Below are 16927 nucleotides of genomic sequence, written 5' to 3' on the forward strand. Positions count from 1 at the left end.
TGACTCAGTTAATAATGATGCATTCTCCATAATTTACTGCCCTTTACAACAGCTCGGGTGTCAGATTCAAGGAGACTGGAGCATAGATAGACACTGGAGGTTAAATGTGGGCAAAATGTGCCCTTGTGCAGCTGCAGAGCCCCGCTCCAACAGTTTGGTGTTTCTCCTGCTCTCAGGGGTAACGGTCCCGTAAGACTCGAGGGTAGCTGCAATGGAATGCCATTCTCCTAACTGACACCACCTCCTCAGCATGAATATTAAAACAAGCTCCTCCTTTTTCCTCTGCTCCTTGTCTTGGAATGCATTTCCTTGGCGAGTCTTGAACCTTGAAGAAGTGCAGTTCAGTGGTAAACAGGGGGAGTCTCAGATTTCCAGGTGTTGGTAAAGGAAACGCTAGCTGTGCCTCCAAGAAAAATAAAGTGGTGCTCTGGAAATTAAGTTTCAGCAATAGCGCTGAAAAACACTTTACAGAAATGTTCCCTTTGTATAGCTTTTGTTATTATTATTACTATTACTAAAATCCTTTTCGGGCTGAGTTGACTGACGGAAGGGAAAACAGGAAGTTCCCATTCATTGTATGGCACAGCATCCACGTGCTTTTCCATCTCTTTTGTTTGCGATGCCATGCTTTTCTGTCCTCGTGGAAAGGCTACTGTGTGCCTATTGGTATTTCAGAGTGTCTGACAATAAATGCTGTGCTCTGCTGAGCAACACGCTTATTGCACTGCCATTACTTTTTACACGCAAAACACGTGCTGGTGTTTGGGCTCTTACTGTGGACTGAGTGCATTGATATTGCTGCTGATTTTATCTGCTGGAAATTTGCTCTTTCCTTCTCCACGTGTGCTTCGTTGTAGTTGTCTCCAATTGTGTTAACTATATCAAATCTAATTTATCTGTAGTTTCTTGGGAATTGTGTGCGATCACATTTCCATTCCAGCAGTGAATTTATAATTGGATAGTAATTACTCAAATTTTCTTTTTATCAGGATATTTTGGCCTGGGTTTCTTATTTAAAGCCACTTAAATAAGCGACCCTGGGGGTCCTGTTAGGGTTTTTTTGACCTGTAATTCTGTCGAAAACTGTAAAGAACCAAAGAATTGCACTCTGACAACCTTTTTGTGCTGGAAGTTGGTGTGCTTGCTCTTTTGAAGATACTGGGTTGCTTCAGTAGTCCAGAGCCTTTCTTGTTGTCTTGTTCTTTGTTAGTTTCTGTTGTGAGATGTACATGAGGATAACAGTGATCTCTTGGTTTGATCTCAGCAGTGGATATGGCCTTGAAGAGGAAACTAGTTAAGAAATAGAAGTGAAAAACATGGAAACATACAAAATGGGGCTTGCAGGAATGGCCTGCCGCCTGCTGTTTTCATTGAGTCACAGAATGGCCTGGGTTGAAAAGGATCACAGTGCTCATCCAGTTCCAACCCCCTGCTATGTGCAGGGTCACTACCCACCAGACCAGACTGCCCAGAGCCACATCCAGCCTGGCCTTGAATGAAGGTTTTGGTGCTGTGCTTTATCCCAGTGCCATGTAAGTGCAACTGGAAAGAGTCACCTTGACCTCCAACTTTTGGCCACGTGCAGGAGGTCATTCACTTCCAGACTTGTCAGGCTCCTGCTTACAGTCAATGAAGTTTTCTTCTTCCAGTGCTTGAGGCTGAGGAGAGTTTTCCTGTCTCACTGTTGTATAGCTGCCCTCCCATTTCTAAGTGTGGTTTATCTGCAGGTAATGACTGCCTCTGTGCTCCCGTGTCTGTGCTGCTCTCCACCTTCACCAGCTCTTTTCCCTCTTAGCGCCGATACAATTTACAGCAGCCATCAAATACCTTTTAACAGCAGTTTTGTCGACTGAATTCCTCCAGTTGTAATGTGAGCTACAGGATATTACTAGGTTGTGTCCCTCTAGAATTACGTGGCGCTGAAATCTCATTACCTCCTTTCATGGAAGGGCTTGATGCAAACAGTAAGAATATACTGGTTAAACATGTTCATAAACACGGAGGAGGCTTTTTCAATGGAAAAGAGTCTTCGTGTACAGTAGGAGTGCGGTTTATTTTTGTTTGCTGTTTGTAGCTTTGTTTTGGTTCCTGGGTTTCACTTCCGATGGTATTTTTGATGCTTTTACCCATTAAACCAGTGATATTTTAAACCAGAAGTGCACCATTTTGCTATCTCTGTCATGAAGGCTTCTTTTTAGCATGAGATACTGTGGTTGGATGCCTGCTGCATCAGGAGAACAAGTCAGGTATCAGTGATGACATCTGACATATGTTCCTCCAGTATGTAGGTCACTTACAGCCTAATGTGGAAGATGACAAAAGATAATTAATTTTGATTTCATGCTTGTGATTCCTTAAGGAAGACTTTAATGGTGTGTGTGGAGTATCAAGAAACAGGTACTGAATCACAGCGTAAGAGCAGGGCTCAGTCTTTTGGAAGCAGTGATTATGCTTTCTAATTCAAACCCTCCTGCTTGGTAGTTGTAATTTTTTTCATGATATTTGAATGCACCCTTTCTGGAAGCAATCACATGAAGTAAGGAGATAGATAAATCCTTATTAATTGTGAGAAATGTATTGCTCTTCTAGAAACTGGACTCTGTTTTTAGCACACAGAATGCCTTCTGTTGCACCCAGCCATAAAATCAAGGTCTTTGCATTTATGGGAATGCAGAATAATTGTTAGCACTATAACTGATTTGCTTTCTTTATGTTGAATTCTTAGGGTCTCCGTGTTTGTACGTTCTATGGTCACCTGCACTCCTGCAATCATGCTGTATTCAGCCTGGAGGTAAGTTCTGTGCACTGATGTTTACTTATGTATTTATTTTCAAATTGTTAGCAGCCCATTCCTTACTCTGGTAAATAATACTGCATACTGTGCTGAAGAAGACAGCCCTGCAGCTGAACTCAACTTCTGGAGCACTTTGTTGCAGCACACACCTCCCAGCCAGGGCAGAGTCCCAGAGACTGCTAAGTGAAGCTGCCCTTCCTTGTGCTTAGCTCTCTGTTCCTTTCATCACTTCAAGATAATCTAAGCCATTCTCGTGTGTCATTGTCTAGTTACTTTACTTAAGTGAAGTTCGCTGTTAGTTTTTTTTCTTGGATGGTTAATTTTACAGTGATTGTCAGAAGTGGGTCGTTTTGGGTGGGATTGGTGACAGGCTGTGATCAAAATGCCTGCAAATTTTGTAAGGTAAGTCATCTGTTCAGGAGTGTTTCTTAGAAGTCATCTGAAATATTCAGAAAGCAAGGCATTTGCAGTTTATGGTTCCTCTGGCTCTCTTGCCCGTACTGCTCTTAAAACCAGTGTGGAAGTGATGAAGCATATGCTGTTTTCTGCTACCACTTGAACTCTTCTCTCTAAGGAACTGGCTTTTTTGTCGTCTTTCCTGAAAAGCACCTCATCAGCATTCCTTCTCCCTGTGCTCTCACTGCTAGTGTTTTATTACAAGCATAGCAAGGTACCAGTTTTCAGCTGTAGGAGATCCTGAATATTATCCTGTGCAGCATCCACTTGTGCTTTACCATCCACTTATGGCAACCATGTGTGTTTTTCAGGCAAGCCCTAGGGGTTGATGCAGCAGCAAGTGTGAAATAAACTTAGTTCAAGGAGGTGAACAGGGATTCCCAATGCTCTTAATTGCTTTTCTGCCACATGTATGTATGTTTGACAGGCACAGCCTCTTGGTGTTTTGAAACATGATAGTATAGTAAAAATAGTATTTAACACTAAGAATTGTGAAGGAAAGCTTCACTGTGCCTGGCAGTAATGTAGCACTGTCTCTAACCTGAGTATTTACAAAGAGCCTCGTGCTTTAATGTGGCTTGTAGTGATTAACAGGAAGCTGGAAGGGTGTGCGCTGATGATCTTCCAGCTAAGCTTGTTATTTTGGTAAAGAATATTATAGATGGCTTTAAACCCTAAAGTCACTGGTTGACATTCTCAATGATTGAATTAGTAAAAATGGAAACATCCTGAGCAGCATTCAGTAAATTGAGTGAGGAATATAATTTCAGGAGCTGTAATTGCAGTTACACAAATCTGCACAACTGCTTTTGAATTGATGTAGAGAATGGTATCTTTAATTTTACAGTCCCTTTTACTGTCACACAGAGAAATTACACAAATTAACCCTGTATGTACAGAAAAACTACTGAAAAGACTGAGTGGTTGGTCCTGAGTTGCACAACTTATAGTTGTGACACTGGTTGGCTGGCAAAGAAAATTCTGTATTTCAACTTCGTGTAGCACCAAGGAACTGTTTTCTTCTCCTCTCTTGGTTGCCTACCAAGAAAGTGAAAATATTCCACCCTAAGCAAGCTGAGCAAGGCCCTCAGGTGACAAAGTTTTTGTTAGAACATGCATGGTTTTTGAGGGAAAAAGCTTTTATTGAAACATTAACATTCTTAACAGTACTTTTATCAAAAAGATTTTGGAGATTGACCATAAAGCATTGAGATAGAGGTGCAGCATCACTTCCAGAGGGGTTAGCAGAAAATCCCATGGATAGACCTGGCCAAAGCTTTGCAGTCAGGCAAGGATTTGTTGGAAAAATCTTATTTCTGAAGTCTGGAGTGGTGAAATTGCAGGCTGACTTGTGGCAGAATGCTGCCTGGTATTGTTTGTTTGTTTGTTTAATATCTTAGCAGCACAGGACCCAAAGCAGCTCCCATGCTGTGTTAGAAGTCCTCTCTGCAGGGTGGGATTCTGAAGGTGTAGTGCTTTAATGGTGAAACACCCTGAAGCTTCACATCCTTACTGGGATATAAGTTTCTTTATGTAGGCTTCTAAGTCACTTCAGTGGGCTTGTGATAGCCGTGGCTGAGGCTGCTGTGTGCCAAAGGAGTTCTGAAGGACTGTGAAATGCTCATTACACAGTGTGCTGTACACAGAATGCAGGAACAAAGAGCACATTTTCCAGTTAGATCAGAGAGCTATCCAGACAGTGTGTCCAAGACCAGGGATATTTTAGGAGAAGAGTATTGTATGAGGAAGAAGTAAAAATGAATAATGCCATTATAGAGATTGAACAATTTCTCATTAACTCCCTGAAATGTAAATTATTTACTATACCATACATCTGCAAACTGTAGTTAACAGTTGGGCACAAGCTCTGCTTGAGTGCCTCTGCTCGAACGGATGCTCTGCTCTGCCTTCTGATGCTGAGACTGGATTAGGAATTAAAAGGCAGGCTGCTTCTGTGCCTGTCAAAAGTTGGGGAAAATGGGAGCAAAATCCGAGCAGCTGCTTTTGAATTGATGTAGAAAATGGTATCTTTCTTTAATTTTACAGTCCCTTTTACTGTCACACACAGAAAATTGTTTCAGGTATTTCTTTTTCACTAGAAGCTAAGCCTTTGGGTGGAAATGTGCATGTGTGGTGGGAAAGATGTATTTTTTAGAGGCCACTGTACGTGTTCAACTTCTCTTCAAAGTCTCTGAGCGCACTAAAATATGTATGTATCTTATATGTATGAATGTACCTTGCCTGGGAAACCAAAGATGCCCTCTTTGGAGATGCCCAACTGAGATTGCACTGTAGAGGTAATTTCCCTGATTTTGGAACATTACAGGGATTTTCACTCAGAGGGTGGTGAGGCACTGGCACAGGTTGCCCAAGGAGGCTGTGGATGCCCCATCCCTGCAGGCATTCAAGGCCAGGCTGGATGTGGCTCTGGGCAGCCTGGTCTGCTGGTTGGTGACCTGCACACAGCAGGGGGTTGGAACTGGATGAGCATTGTGCTCCTTTGCAACCCAGGCCATTCTAGGATTTTGTGGCTCAATGATTTCAAGCAACCCCATGTAATTATTGGGCTCTGTAAGACTGCCTAAATGCAGGCTAGGAATGGGCAGAAGGTGCTGGAGGAGCTTCACTCCTGCATCAGAGGCTGCAGTGGGGACATCTGTATCAGCCCAAGCCATCTTCTCTCGTGCCCATTATGGAGAATATTAATACGTATCTGTGTAACTCAAGCAAAGATGAAAATTCAAGCCACTGGTGTTTTTGTATTAGTACAAGACTTTAATCAGGGGTAAAACAGGGGGAACAGAGGAAAGCAATGCAGCTTCATCTAATAGATTCCTCACAAGAAGTGGTGACCTGTTCTAGAATGTTGTCCAGCCTTTTCTACTGTGTAATAGAAAAATCTAAGCACGGCCTAAAGAGCATTGGTAATCAAAGTTTTACACTTAGTTTGCACAGCATTTTCCCAGCTTAGCAAATCACCATATGCTAATGAAATACAAAGAATATAGATGCTTGGTTGGATCGTTACAATTTCAGACTAGAACAAAATTTGCTCCCTTATGTGTGTATACGTATGCACTCATGGTAAGATAAGGGTATGATTATTGTGCTCCTCTGTTTGTATCTATCTGCCATGTTGTGTTTGTGTGATGCTTACAGGTTAAGAAATCATTACAGAGGTTACCAAGATTCCATACAACAAAACGAATGTTGAAGTTACAGGTTGTATTAGGAAAGCCTACAAGACTATAAAAATATGCTTAATACCAACTGCCCGATTTTACCTCCTCAAGCCAAAATGCAAAGAGCATTTATCTCATTCTGCCATTGATTTACTGAAGGACAAATAATGTCAGACAGTTTTTAAACAAAAACAAAATTTCAATTTTGTTTACCTCTTCAGCAGTCCAGTTTGATGTCAGCTACCATTTAGCTGGGCCAATAATACTGATATCTGATGTCAGTTCTTATTCATTACTGCATCGAAATGATGCAAAAGTCAAATCTCTGTGATGTTTCTGTGGATGACCACATAAAGCCAGGGACGTCTGACTGCATCTCACAGACACAAACAAGAAAAGAACAGAATGCAAAATCAAAAAATATCTGCTCTTATTGTTATTTATGTATTCAAAGTGTTCACTTCTTTGCATAAACTCAAAGCCAGTTACTTACAAAGGTTACCTAGTAATATCAAACGTGTTCAATTATACATGCAAAAGGGCTAATGGGTTCTTCCTCTAGTTTATTTCTGTCTCCATGCATAAGGAATATAATTACAGAACTGAATTACATTTTAAATACAGATTTTGGTATCAACAGTTAACCATTTTCAGCCCACTGAAAGTTGTGAGAAGTAAAACAAAGAGAACAGGAAGAAGAAATCTGTTCTGTCTCTGCGTCATAGCAGGGAACAAAATCTGCATCAAAATGCTCAATTTTTTTGTTGGCAAAAAGCTCTTTCTGCTAATGGTGGAACTAAGAAAACCTGTCCTAAGATACACTTCCAATCCATTATCTGAAATATTCATGTTGCTCCCTATTTTTGGAAGTGATTTTCCTGGAATCCATTCTTCCTTTGGCCGGGCATTCCATTTAATCACTTCCCATCATCCCTGGTGCAGTTGCTGTTGGCAGATCCCTCCAGCTAGCAAGTACGTGCCTGTGGTACCCACTGTCTGTAGACCAGAGAAAATCTGAAAAGCACTCCAGAAGGCTTAGGTCCATCTTTAGCAGGATTGGTGTATGTATTCTTGCTCTCTGCCTCTGATACCAGAGTCTTAATATAGACAACTGGATAAACAAACAAGAATATCTCTACCGAATAGCTGGGAAGTTACAAAAATGTCCCCAGTTCTTTCCCTAGGGAAGCAGCAGTGTGTGTGCTCTTATCTGACCGTGCTACATGGCGCTGTGTCCCCGTGTCTCAGAGAACAGTCTGCTAACAAAGGTGCAGCTCCCCTCAGTGAGTCGATCACAGAGCAATCCTCATTCTGGCGCACAGAGCTGATGCTGCTGCCCCAGAGACCTTTATTGCCAGGGTTATAGTGCGCCAATTCTTTCTGCCGTGACACCTGGCCTCATTCCTCCTGCTGCAGGATTGATGCCTGCCTTCATTCGCCACAGGGCTGGCTTTGCTTTTAAACCCAGGAAACCCCTTCTGGTGCTCCTTGTTGTCCCTGCACTGGTACCTGCAGTAGGTCACAAAGCATCCTGTAACATTCTGCAAAGCAAACCCACAGAAGCTTCAAGAGTGAGAGACTTGCTTTCATTCTGTCTTCCTTCTGGTGTGGTCTGCAAAGGTGTTTCCAACTTGCCAGGAAGGGCAAGATTTCTGGTCATGGTCACTGGGACTTCTGTGCTCTTTCAGGTACCCCGTGTAGGGATGGGGCAGGCTGAGAAATGTGGGGCAGAGAGCAGGCAGGGAGGGCTTTGCTGCTCTGTTTGCCATGAAATTCATTTGCACCGTGGCTAATGCTCATCTGGCTTGTTATTATTTGAGCAAGACAATCCATCCGTTAATTTTGCACACCATTGCTAGGTAAGATTTTTTTTACAGAGTGTAGGACAAGGAGAATGGCTTTAAATTAGAAGGGAGATTTAGGTTAGATGTTAGGAGGAAATTCTTTGCTCAGAGGGCAGTGAGGCCCTGGTACTGCTGCCCAGAGAAGCTGTGGGTGCCCCATCCCTGGAGGTGTTCAGGGCCAGGTTGGATGGGTCCTGGGCAGCTGAGCTGGTGGGGGCAAACCAGCCCATGGCAGGGGGTTGGAAGTGGGTGGGCTTTAAAGTCCCTTCCAACCCAAACCATTCTGTGATTTTATATAAATTCACATTTACTCAAACTTCTGACTGGATTTACAGGATACTGCAAAATACTCTGGAATGTTTTAGGTCTGGATGTTTTAAAAACTGAGTATTTCTTTTGGTGGGTATAAAAGTGCACCCAGCCTGTTGTCACTTCTTAAATCAGTGATGGCTTGTGCTTTTGGATGCCTCCTTTTTGGAGTCTCCTAGGCTTTCTGGTTGTGTTGCAGCATACATGCTGTGATGCACAGACAATTGGATTGCAGACAACTCTGATGTCTAAAGCGGAAAGTGTGGCATCATATTTAAATGGCACTGACTTAATTTGATTCTGAGCAACTTAAAAAAAAGCAAAAGCAAAAATGAAAAACATGCTGTATGCCTTAGGTGAGATTTAGTCCTTGAAAAGATCCTCAGGAGGAACAGCTAATGAATTGACCATGCAGGAGTTTCTCTTGCTTGCAGACTTCACATTTACAAATACAAATACACTGTTATGTCCACTTGCTCGTAAGTGTAATTGAAAGAAAAAGAGATTATCTCCCTTAATGTGATTTTGCTTGCAGAATTCGGTGTTGTGCAGTGAATGTGACCCTGTGTGTATACAATCCCAGAAGCAAATGCTGCTTAGCATGCAGAACTGCAGGCACTGTGGGAGATCTGCCCTTCTTTCTTCCAGGAGAAGAATTAATTCGTGTATCCTAAGTTGCAACTGCAGGAATCAGAACTGTTAAAAATGGCATCTCCTGGCCTAGGCCCAGCACGGCCAACCTCCCTGTGCCAGATTTATGCTGTGGATTCTGGGCCCCAGCCTAATTCATTTTTCATTTTAACAGCTGTTCTTTAAACATGTCGTTTTACAATATAAACAAAATCGGAATACCAGGATCCAGCCAGGCTTTTTAAAATTCGATTTCCCACCTGAATTACAGTCAAACTCGCCTTCGTATATGATGTTTCACAGGAAATGCTGTTTTAAAATACATGAGGAGCCAGGCTGGTGTCCCTGCGCCTTGTCGTGTAACTCCCTCGTGCGATGGTAATTTTCTCAGTAAATCGTGAGGTTTAAGCTGTTGTTACCACTGACTTGGATAGGAGTGACAGCAAGTGCTTAGGGCTCAGTTATGAGGCTGCCTGCTCTGCATCTGCTCACCTGCAGCCCTCTGGTTTTGTTGTGGGTGGGCTTCCACTGTATTAGCACCCTACCCTGGTAGGAGGGCTGCTGTCGGTATAGTTTTGCATTGCTATGCACAGAGAGGTGAGAGTTCTTCCAACATAACATTTGCACTACTTTAATTCCTCAGAATTAAGCAGAATGTGGTTTGGAGAAGGGAGTGTTTGCATTCGGTAAGAGGGCTTTTGAGCCACTTAGCCCTTAGCATCAAGTTGTGGCCAGAAGGTGCTTGGAGCAGCGCTGGGCAGCTGGCGGTGCAGTGCATGGCTTCGTTCCATAGCAGGGCTGAGCTTTACTGCATTTAGGCAAGAATGAAAGGAGGGCCAGAATTGGAAAGACCTTTTTGTTCTGAAGATGCAATTAATCTGTAGTTGAATAAATATCACTGTTAGGAGGTACTTGAATAATGATTTAATGTGAAAGTAATTGAGAATGCAGAGCTGAAATCTAGCGGAGAGAGGAATGCAGATCATTCTATTTTGATGTTTTGCTGGTTGCTTTTTTTGAGGAAGACCTTGAACCAACGGGATGAAATTAGTTGAACTGGTCATTCTTTTGGCTTGGAATACTTTGAAACCGGGAGAAACATTCCGTTCATGTGCTCATAGGAGTACAGAGTTGGGCAGACATCCGTGAATGCATTTATAAAGTGTTGATATTTCTGCTTTGTGCATTTGGATTCCCTTACAAAACGCCCAAAGACATCATAGTCAAATATCAAGTTGAACTTTTTCACTTTCCACATTCCTTTGGTAATTTCTGTTTAAAAAGCACCTTAGTTTACTCATATGTATTTTTTCCCACTCAGATGTTGTATTTTGTAAAATGACTTGCAGTTTACAGTTTCAACAATAGCTCTGTTGGCACTAACAGCAATTTATGTATTTATGAGAGCACGTAGCACATCTATATATTCACATTACTGCAGTGAATACTACCCTGTTTTTGAAAATTAACTGATTTATATTTGAACGACATCAAAATCCCAGAAGAAGAACATGGCACGCCTTCAGAATTGTGATGCATATTGCTTTCAGGAGTGTCTAATCAGGTAACGATGTCACCCAGCTTCAGTTCGGTCATGTTGGCTCTCAGAAGAGCGAGAAAAGCCAGTAGTGGAAATTATCATTCATCTCCTCCTCTCACTGCTCAGTTCCCAGAATTCAAAGGCCCTTCTTTGATGGTTAAAAAGGAAAAACAAAATTGATTATTTTAAACCTCTCTGTAAAAGACATTGCTCTCTTTGCAGTGCCGTTTCAAGTGCAATGTCAACGATGGCTAGCAGTAACTCTGCAGGGAGTGCAGCGATCTTGGCTTTCGTATGTAAATTTATGCAAAGGGCTTCTTCGAGCCTGGCATGTGTTGCTCTCCTCAAACACCACAAGGCACTTCTCACTACTTGATGTGGCAAAGAGAAGAGTGATTCCCTCTGTTTCACACAGCAAGAGGAAAGCCTGCAGAGTGCATGTAAACAAGCCAGAGACCCATGATCCATCATTATTTTTAAAGGTGGTAGAAATGGAGATTCTGCTGCAGCGAAGCTCTGCCATCATCTTTGATTATTTTCAATGGAACTCCTTCTCTGTTGAACAGAAGGAATGTTCTTTATGGGTCTCTGCATGCTCTGAAAGGATAAAGTTAATAATCTAGAAATAATGGCACTTGAGGACGTATTCTTCACCTTGTCACAAAATCATCGCTGAGAAAAAGGGAAGGAGATAAACATTTCTACTGTGATATCTTTAAGCTCCTCAGTGTGCTTTGGCCCACATACCTATTCATTTATCAGCACACACATCTCACCTGCACCTTTTTTCCCATTCCCAATCTATTTGTTTCTTCACTTTCTAATAGCAACACGCTTCGGTCGCTGCTCACACTGAGCAAACGCAGCGGTGTGCCTCTCCTTTAAGAGATCTCCCTCCTGTTTCCGTGGGCTGCCTGGTTGTTCACGTGTTGGTTGCACTGACAGCTCTCATCCTTTGGTCACAGAGCTCTCTTCTTGGAGCCCCTGAAGGTCAGGAGTGTCAGCAAAAGGATCTGTGCCAGCACCAGGATCATCTTTGATCCCACTGACAGAAAACACCAGTTGTGCTGACAGATAGTGATCTCCCTCGAGTTAGTGGGGTAGGTGCTGAGTCTGCCTCGTGAGCTTGAGAGAGAGCTTGGAGCAAATTCTTGTAGTTATGAATCCATAATGGTTTTTAATAATAGATATTGTCTTTTATCAAATGCTTGCAGTGCATGTAGAGCCATTTTGTGGGGGAGGTTGCTCTTGCCCCAGAGCATGCACAGTCAGTGCACTCAAAAATTGCACACCGAGCCATAATATTAAGAGAAAAAAAGCCTAGTAAATTATTGCAGCAAGTTGTAGAAGTTTTACCAGTCAACTGCATGGTGCAAAATGAGGAGTTGTCTGTTAACAACTGCAAATAAAGCTGGAGGAACCAACTATGAAGCTTTGAGAAGACTCTTTCCGCATCTGTGTTGACTCCCCTCTCTTCCAGAAGAGCCTCTCTTGCCAACTGATGGCTATTAGATTAAGAAAAAAAAAGCCACAGGAAGGGAGTACCAGACTGTAGTTGCCTAAGCTCTAGATGTTTATTGTCTGTAGCTGCCTTGAGACACATATGGTTACTTTGATGGTTATGTAAACTCAAAACTGTGAAGGAAAAATCAGATGGGAAGGTGCTGGCACTGCCTGTAACCTCCACTCTTGATGAAAATAACTATTAATACTGCCGCACTCTCAAAGTGGTAATGTAGTTCTGTAGTTTTACCAAGCTAAGTAACTCTGTGTCTTTCTAAGAAGATGCTATTTTCATTTGAAACCAGAGTGATTTAAACCTGGTGCTTCAAAAATGGGTGGTGATTGATTAGTCATCAGTCTAATAATGGAACACATCTGCATTTTTTTCTCCATCTGTGTGATATTTTGCATAATTCATTTGGCTTAATAGGACATTAGAGTCTTTTTCCTTGTTAAAGCTGCAGCACATTCATCCACCCCTGCTTGGGTTCCCTTGGGATTTCCCTGCCCTGGCTCTCTGCAGCTCAGAAAGCCTGGATCCAGCCCATGAGATGGGATGGCTCAGGCACTGTTGGCTGCCTGTGCCCCATCACACTTTTTTCTGACTGCTGCTAGCTTTTGTATTACATCAAAGCATAAGGTTAACAGCTCTCACCAGGTTTCTGATGTGCTTCATGCTGTAAATGTGGGAGGTAATGATTCCTCCTCTTAAAAAATAAGTTAATGCGTATAAAATGGCGGTAGAGTTAAGTGACTTTTGGGATGTGTCCCGCAGGGTGCATGTTAGAAATGCATATTTCCCCACTCTGTCTCAGTCTGAGGCAGCTGAGGCTGTTCATCATACATCTTCTGGGGCTCCACGGCAGGCAGTTTTCAGCTGCAGCTCCTCGGGCACAGGACAGACCCTAGCAGTGCTGTGTCACCAGGCCAGGGAGGTAGGTGATGGAAGATGGGGTCTGTGCAGGGAACTGTGAATGCAGTATCATTACCTGATGCTCTGCGAGCAAAAGAAGTTCCCCAACTGATGGAGCGAGCTTCTTCACTCATTGTTTCACCTGAAGTATTCACAGAGGGCCATGAAGCAACTGCTGACCTTCCTTCAGAACAAAACTTGGATGAGAATACTGCTGGGAGGGGTTTATTGCAGTCTAAATTAGATAAAGCTGTCTGCTACAGTTCATGTGTTACTGATATATGGTAATCTTCAGGAAATTAAATTAACTTGTACCTGATGACTAATTCCATTGTTAATCATTATTAATATTCACTAGGAAAAAAAAAGAAAAAGGTATTTCAAAAAAGGGAAAACAAGATTTAAAAAACTTAATGGAAACAATTTAAATCTGAATTTCTCACCAGCAGATATCATCATGAGGTTACAAGTAATTATTTTACAATGGTTTCTAAGTGCCTTTTGAGATTGGGATTATGTTGCATGTACTCATTGTAGGGGAGATCTCCCGTAACATAGAGCTGTGTGTTAGAAGGGCAGAGAAGGCAAAGAGTCAGGAGGTAGAACTGTAAAGGCAAGGTCCCGTGGAGCCTGGAACCAGGCTCTCAATTCAACCTAATTGAATCCTTGTATAAATTTTCAATTACTTGAGCATACACACTCACAAAAGCACCAGCTTAATTGTATAGAGTAGGAAGAAGCTCTCACAAGTTTCATGAATCATTCTACATGCTCCTTGAATAGAGAATATAATATGTAGGTCATGCCAAAAGGGATGGGAACAACAACTGATACAAAGAGCACAGCAACACTATATGATAGAGCAAATTCTCAGCTACAGAACACTATTTTTCAACACAGTCACCACCATTAGCAGTGTATTTTTGCCAGCAGTGAACAAAAGCCTGCATGCTGCGCCCATAATAATCTGATGATATTATGATCCACTGTCACTGCTTCTGAAACATACCATCCACCACCTCACCGTGCTCACATCCGCTGCTTGGTCTCCATAAACATTCAGTAAGTGTCAGTGGGTGCTGTTCTTTCCACATGAGGAATTCAACTTAGGAGGCATTACTTTCGGTGCAGCCATCGTACAACTGAACTTTGGTGATGCAGTATAAAATGTAATCTTAATCAAAATCATACAATATAAAGCTCGTTTTGCACATCATCTTCTCCTTGGATCTCATTGTACTCTACTTCTAAATGAGGAACGTTAGTTGAGCCCTGATAGTCCAACTTGATGTTTTGTATAATGTATTATTGAAAAACCATCATAAAAAAAGATGTTATTGTGGCAAGAAGCAAAAAGAACTCAAAGAGCAATGCAGTTCATTCTTGTATGAATAACTGGAGCAGTAGCTGCTAAAGGAACAAAAAAGCCAAAAGCTCATACAAGAATTCATAATGATTCCACTTTAAAGCTTCTGAAAATGGCCCATGGCCAGAAGCAAATGAGTTCATTTAACATATGATTTATTCCTTTCTTCATCTCTGAATGGCATGTAGCTTCAAATAGTCCTTAAGTTTGATTACATTCACAGTTTATTTGTTCCTATTGAGAAGTTGTTATTCCCTATCTTCAGTTCTCTTGATTTAGAAAAGGTGTGTAATGGGGATCAAGGCAGTGAAGAAGTGAAATGTAATAGCTGACTCATTAACAAAATCCTTTTGGTACGCTTTTGGTGCAGGAGCTGCTTAGGTATCAATAATAATTAAAGCATTGGATGATAAGGTTGTGGGCAGAGTATTCTGAGGCACAGAAAATGCCTGTTATCATATGTTGTGTATTGCCATCAGAGTCCTGTACGTTAGCACGTGTTACAGGTTGCCATCAGAACGCTGTATTTTCTCAATTCTTCTTGCAGATGAGGTGTGCTCCTTTACATGCATGTTGGGCACGATATCCTACTGTGTGTTGCATTGGTGCACAGTGTGTTTATACAGGCAGGAGGAAATGGATAGAAAGCTTGCAGAGTTTTGTCAGTAGGAGCTGGTTGATCTTGTTTCTGGGATAGACTGCAAAGCCTTTGGAGCAGGACCATCTTTTGTAGCTTGTCTGCACAGCACCAGGCACAGCGGGATGCTGCTCCCCACGCCAGGTTTGTCCAGCCCTGCTTCATTCACGTGGATCTGTGAGGATCCTGCAGGTCGATCCTCTCAGGCATGGCCACACATTGCAGCCTGCAGAGAACTTCAGTAACCGGTTTGGGCCTTCACTGTATCTGATACCTGCTGCCTACCAGCAACTTGTCATGCAACAGATGGACAAAACAAATATGGTAGTGAATAGGATGAGAAGATTAAAAGAGGATAGGGAATGCACAGGCAAGAATGCACAGTGATGTTTTTCCACTGAAAATGTGCTTTGTTGAGATCCAGATCAAACCGTGTCGCGATTCACAGTGTAGCTTTGTATTCATTTTTTTGTTGTTTTGTTTTGTTTCATGCATGGCTTGCTTGACCTCATCATTTGCATGGGCTGAACTTGAACTTCTGCTACTGTTGAAATGAAAGCGTTGGGCAAGTATGGTTGAACAGATAGTAAAACAAATAGCTCCTCCATCATGCTCAGCAGCACCACGCTTGCTGAGGTGTGTTGCATAGGGTAACCATGCTTTTTTGCAAAGCATTGAGTGCTGAGAGCCTACGTGTTGCCAGCCAAATTCTGGCTGAAATGACTGCTTTGTTTCTGTGTATTACTCCATGTTGTTCCCTATAACAAGCCAGAATGGAGTCCTGACAGCTCAGCACCCTACAAATGGACCTAAAGATTTCATTAAACTTATACCGTGATAGTGTTTTGCAGGCTGTTCCTTTCTGCTTGAGAAGGCAATGGATATTTTCTGATCTTAATTTCTCTTTGCTAGATGGCTCCATTTTCTTGCATGTGTTACTTACATCAAAGAAATAAATATTAGCCAAGCATGACAAAGCCATGGACGTGGCACCTGACCAGTGTTTTCCAGAGTCTCAGTTCTGTACTATTGCAATGCTCCTGCAAAACACTATCTGTTAATCTATTCTCAAACCATTGCTCAAATTGGAAAAAAACATCGACTTTAATAACTCTGAATACACACCAGCTGAGCTGCTTTGGGGATTTGCTATTTCGAATCTTTATACTGGAGGTTTAAATAAGAAGTAAATCCTGTGTCTCTGTGAGAGTTATAATCACAAGCCATATTCTTGGAGGACACGAGTATCAAAATCCAAAATGACCTCTGTTCTCTCTTCTACTGAAGGTTTCTAATAAACTGTTTTCTTTGGTGGTGCTGGTCTTCAAGTTAATGTAGCGATCAAGAGGCTCTGTTAACCAAACATGTTCACTCATTTCTACTTAAATACATAAGTTTCAATGCCTGGCATCCAGAGATATCCAGCCCTGCATCATTTGCATTCTTCTTTGCCAAAGTATCTAATTAATGCCTTGGTTTTGTTTCCAACCTGGACAGAGCAGCAGGGTTGCTTCCTGTGATGCCGGTGGCGTGCTGAAGCTGTGGGATGTGCGGCAGGCGCTCCCCATCCTGTCTGTGGATACAGGTCCCTGTTCCGCCAACCAGGTCGCCTTCAGTCACTCTGGTAGGATGCCTTTACAACTTTATTTGGCCTAAGGCACGTTTTGTTTTGAAATGTCTCTGAAGTTCTGAAGCCTGATAGCAAACGAGAAGCAGCATAGGCGTGTTCGTTTGAAAGACAAGACGCCCAACT

At 42.3% G+C, this 16927-nt stretch overlaps 1 protein-coding gene across 1 annotated transcript in view; it reads left to right on the forward strand.

Moving 5' to 3' along the window:
* The window catches only part of SPAG16 (sperm associated antigen 16), a 349932-nt gene that overhangs the window by 245157 nt on the left and 87848 nt on the right, over nucleotides 1–16927 (forward strand). The window contains exons 14-15 of the mRNA XM_052675105.1: nucleotides 2726–2791; nucleotides 16672–16798. Coding sequence (XP_052531065.1) covers nucleotides 2726–2791; nucleotides 16672–16798 — 193 coding nt within the window. The remainder of the gene's footprint in view (nucleotides 1–2725; nucleotides 2792–16671; nucleotides 16799–16927) is intronic.

This window comes from Tympanuchus pallidicinctus, unplaced genomic scaffold, assembly GCF_026119805.1.
Source record: "Tympanuchus pallidicinctus isolate F22 unplaced genomic scaffold, pur_lepc_1.0 scaffold15, whole genome shotgun sequence".
NCBI classification, from domain to species: domain Eukaryota; kingdom Metazoa; phylum Chordata; class Aves; order Galliformes; family Phasianidae; genus Tympanuchus; species Tympanuchus pallidicinctus.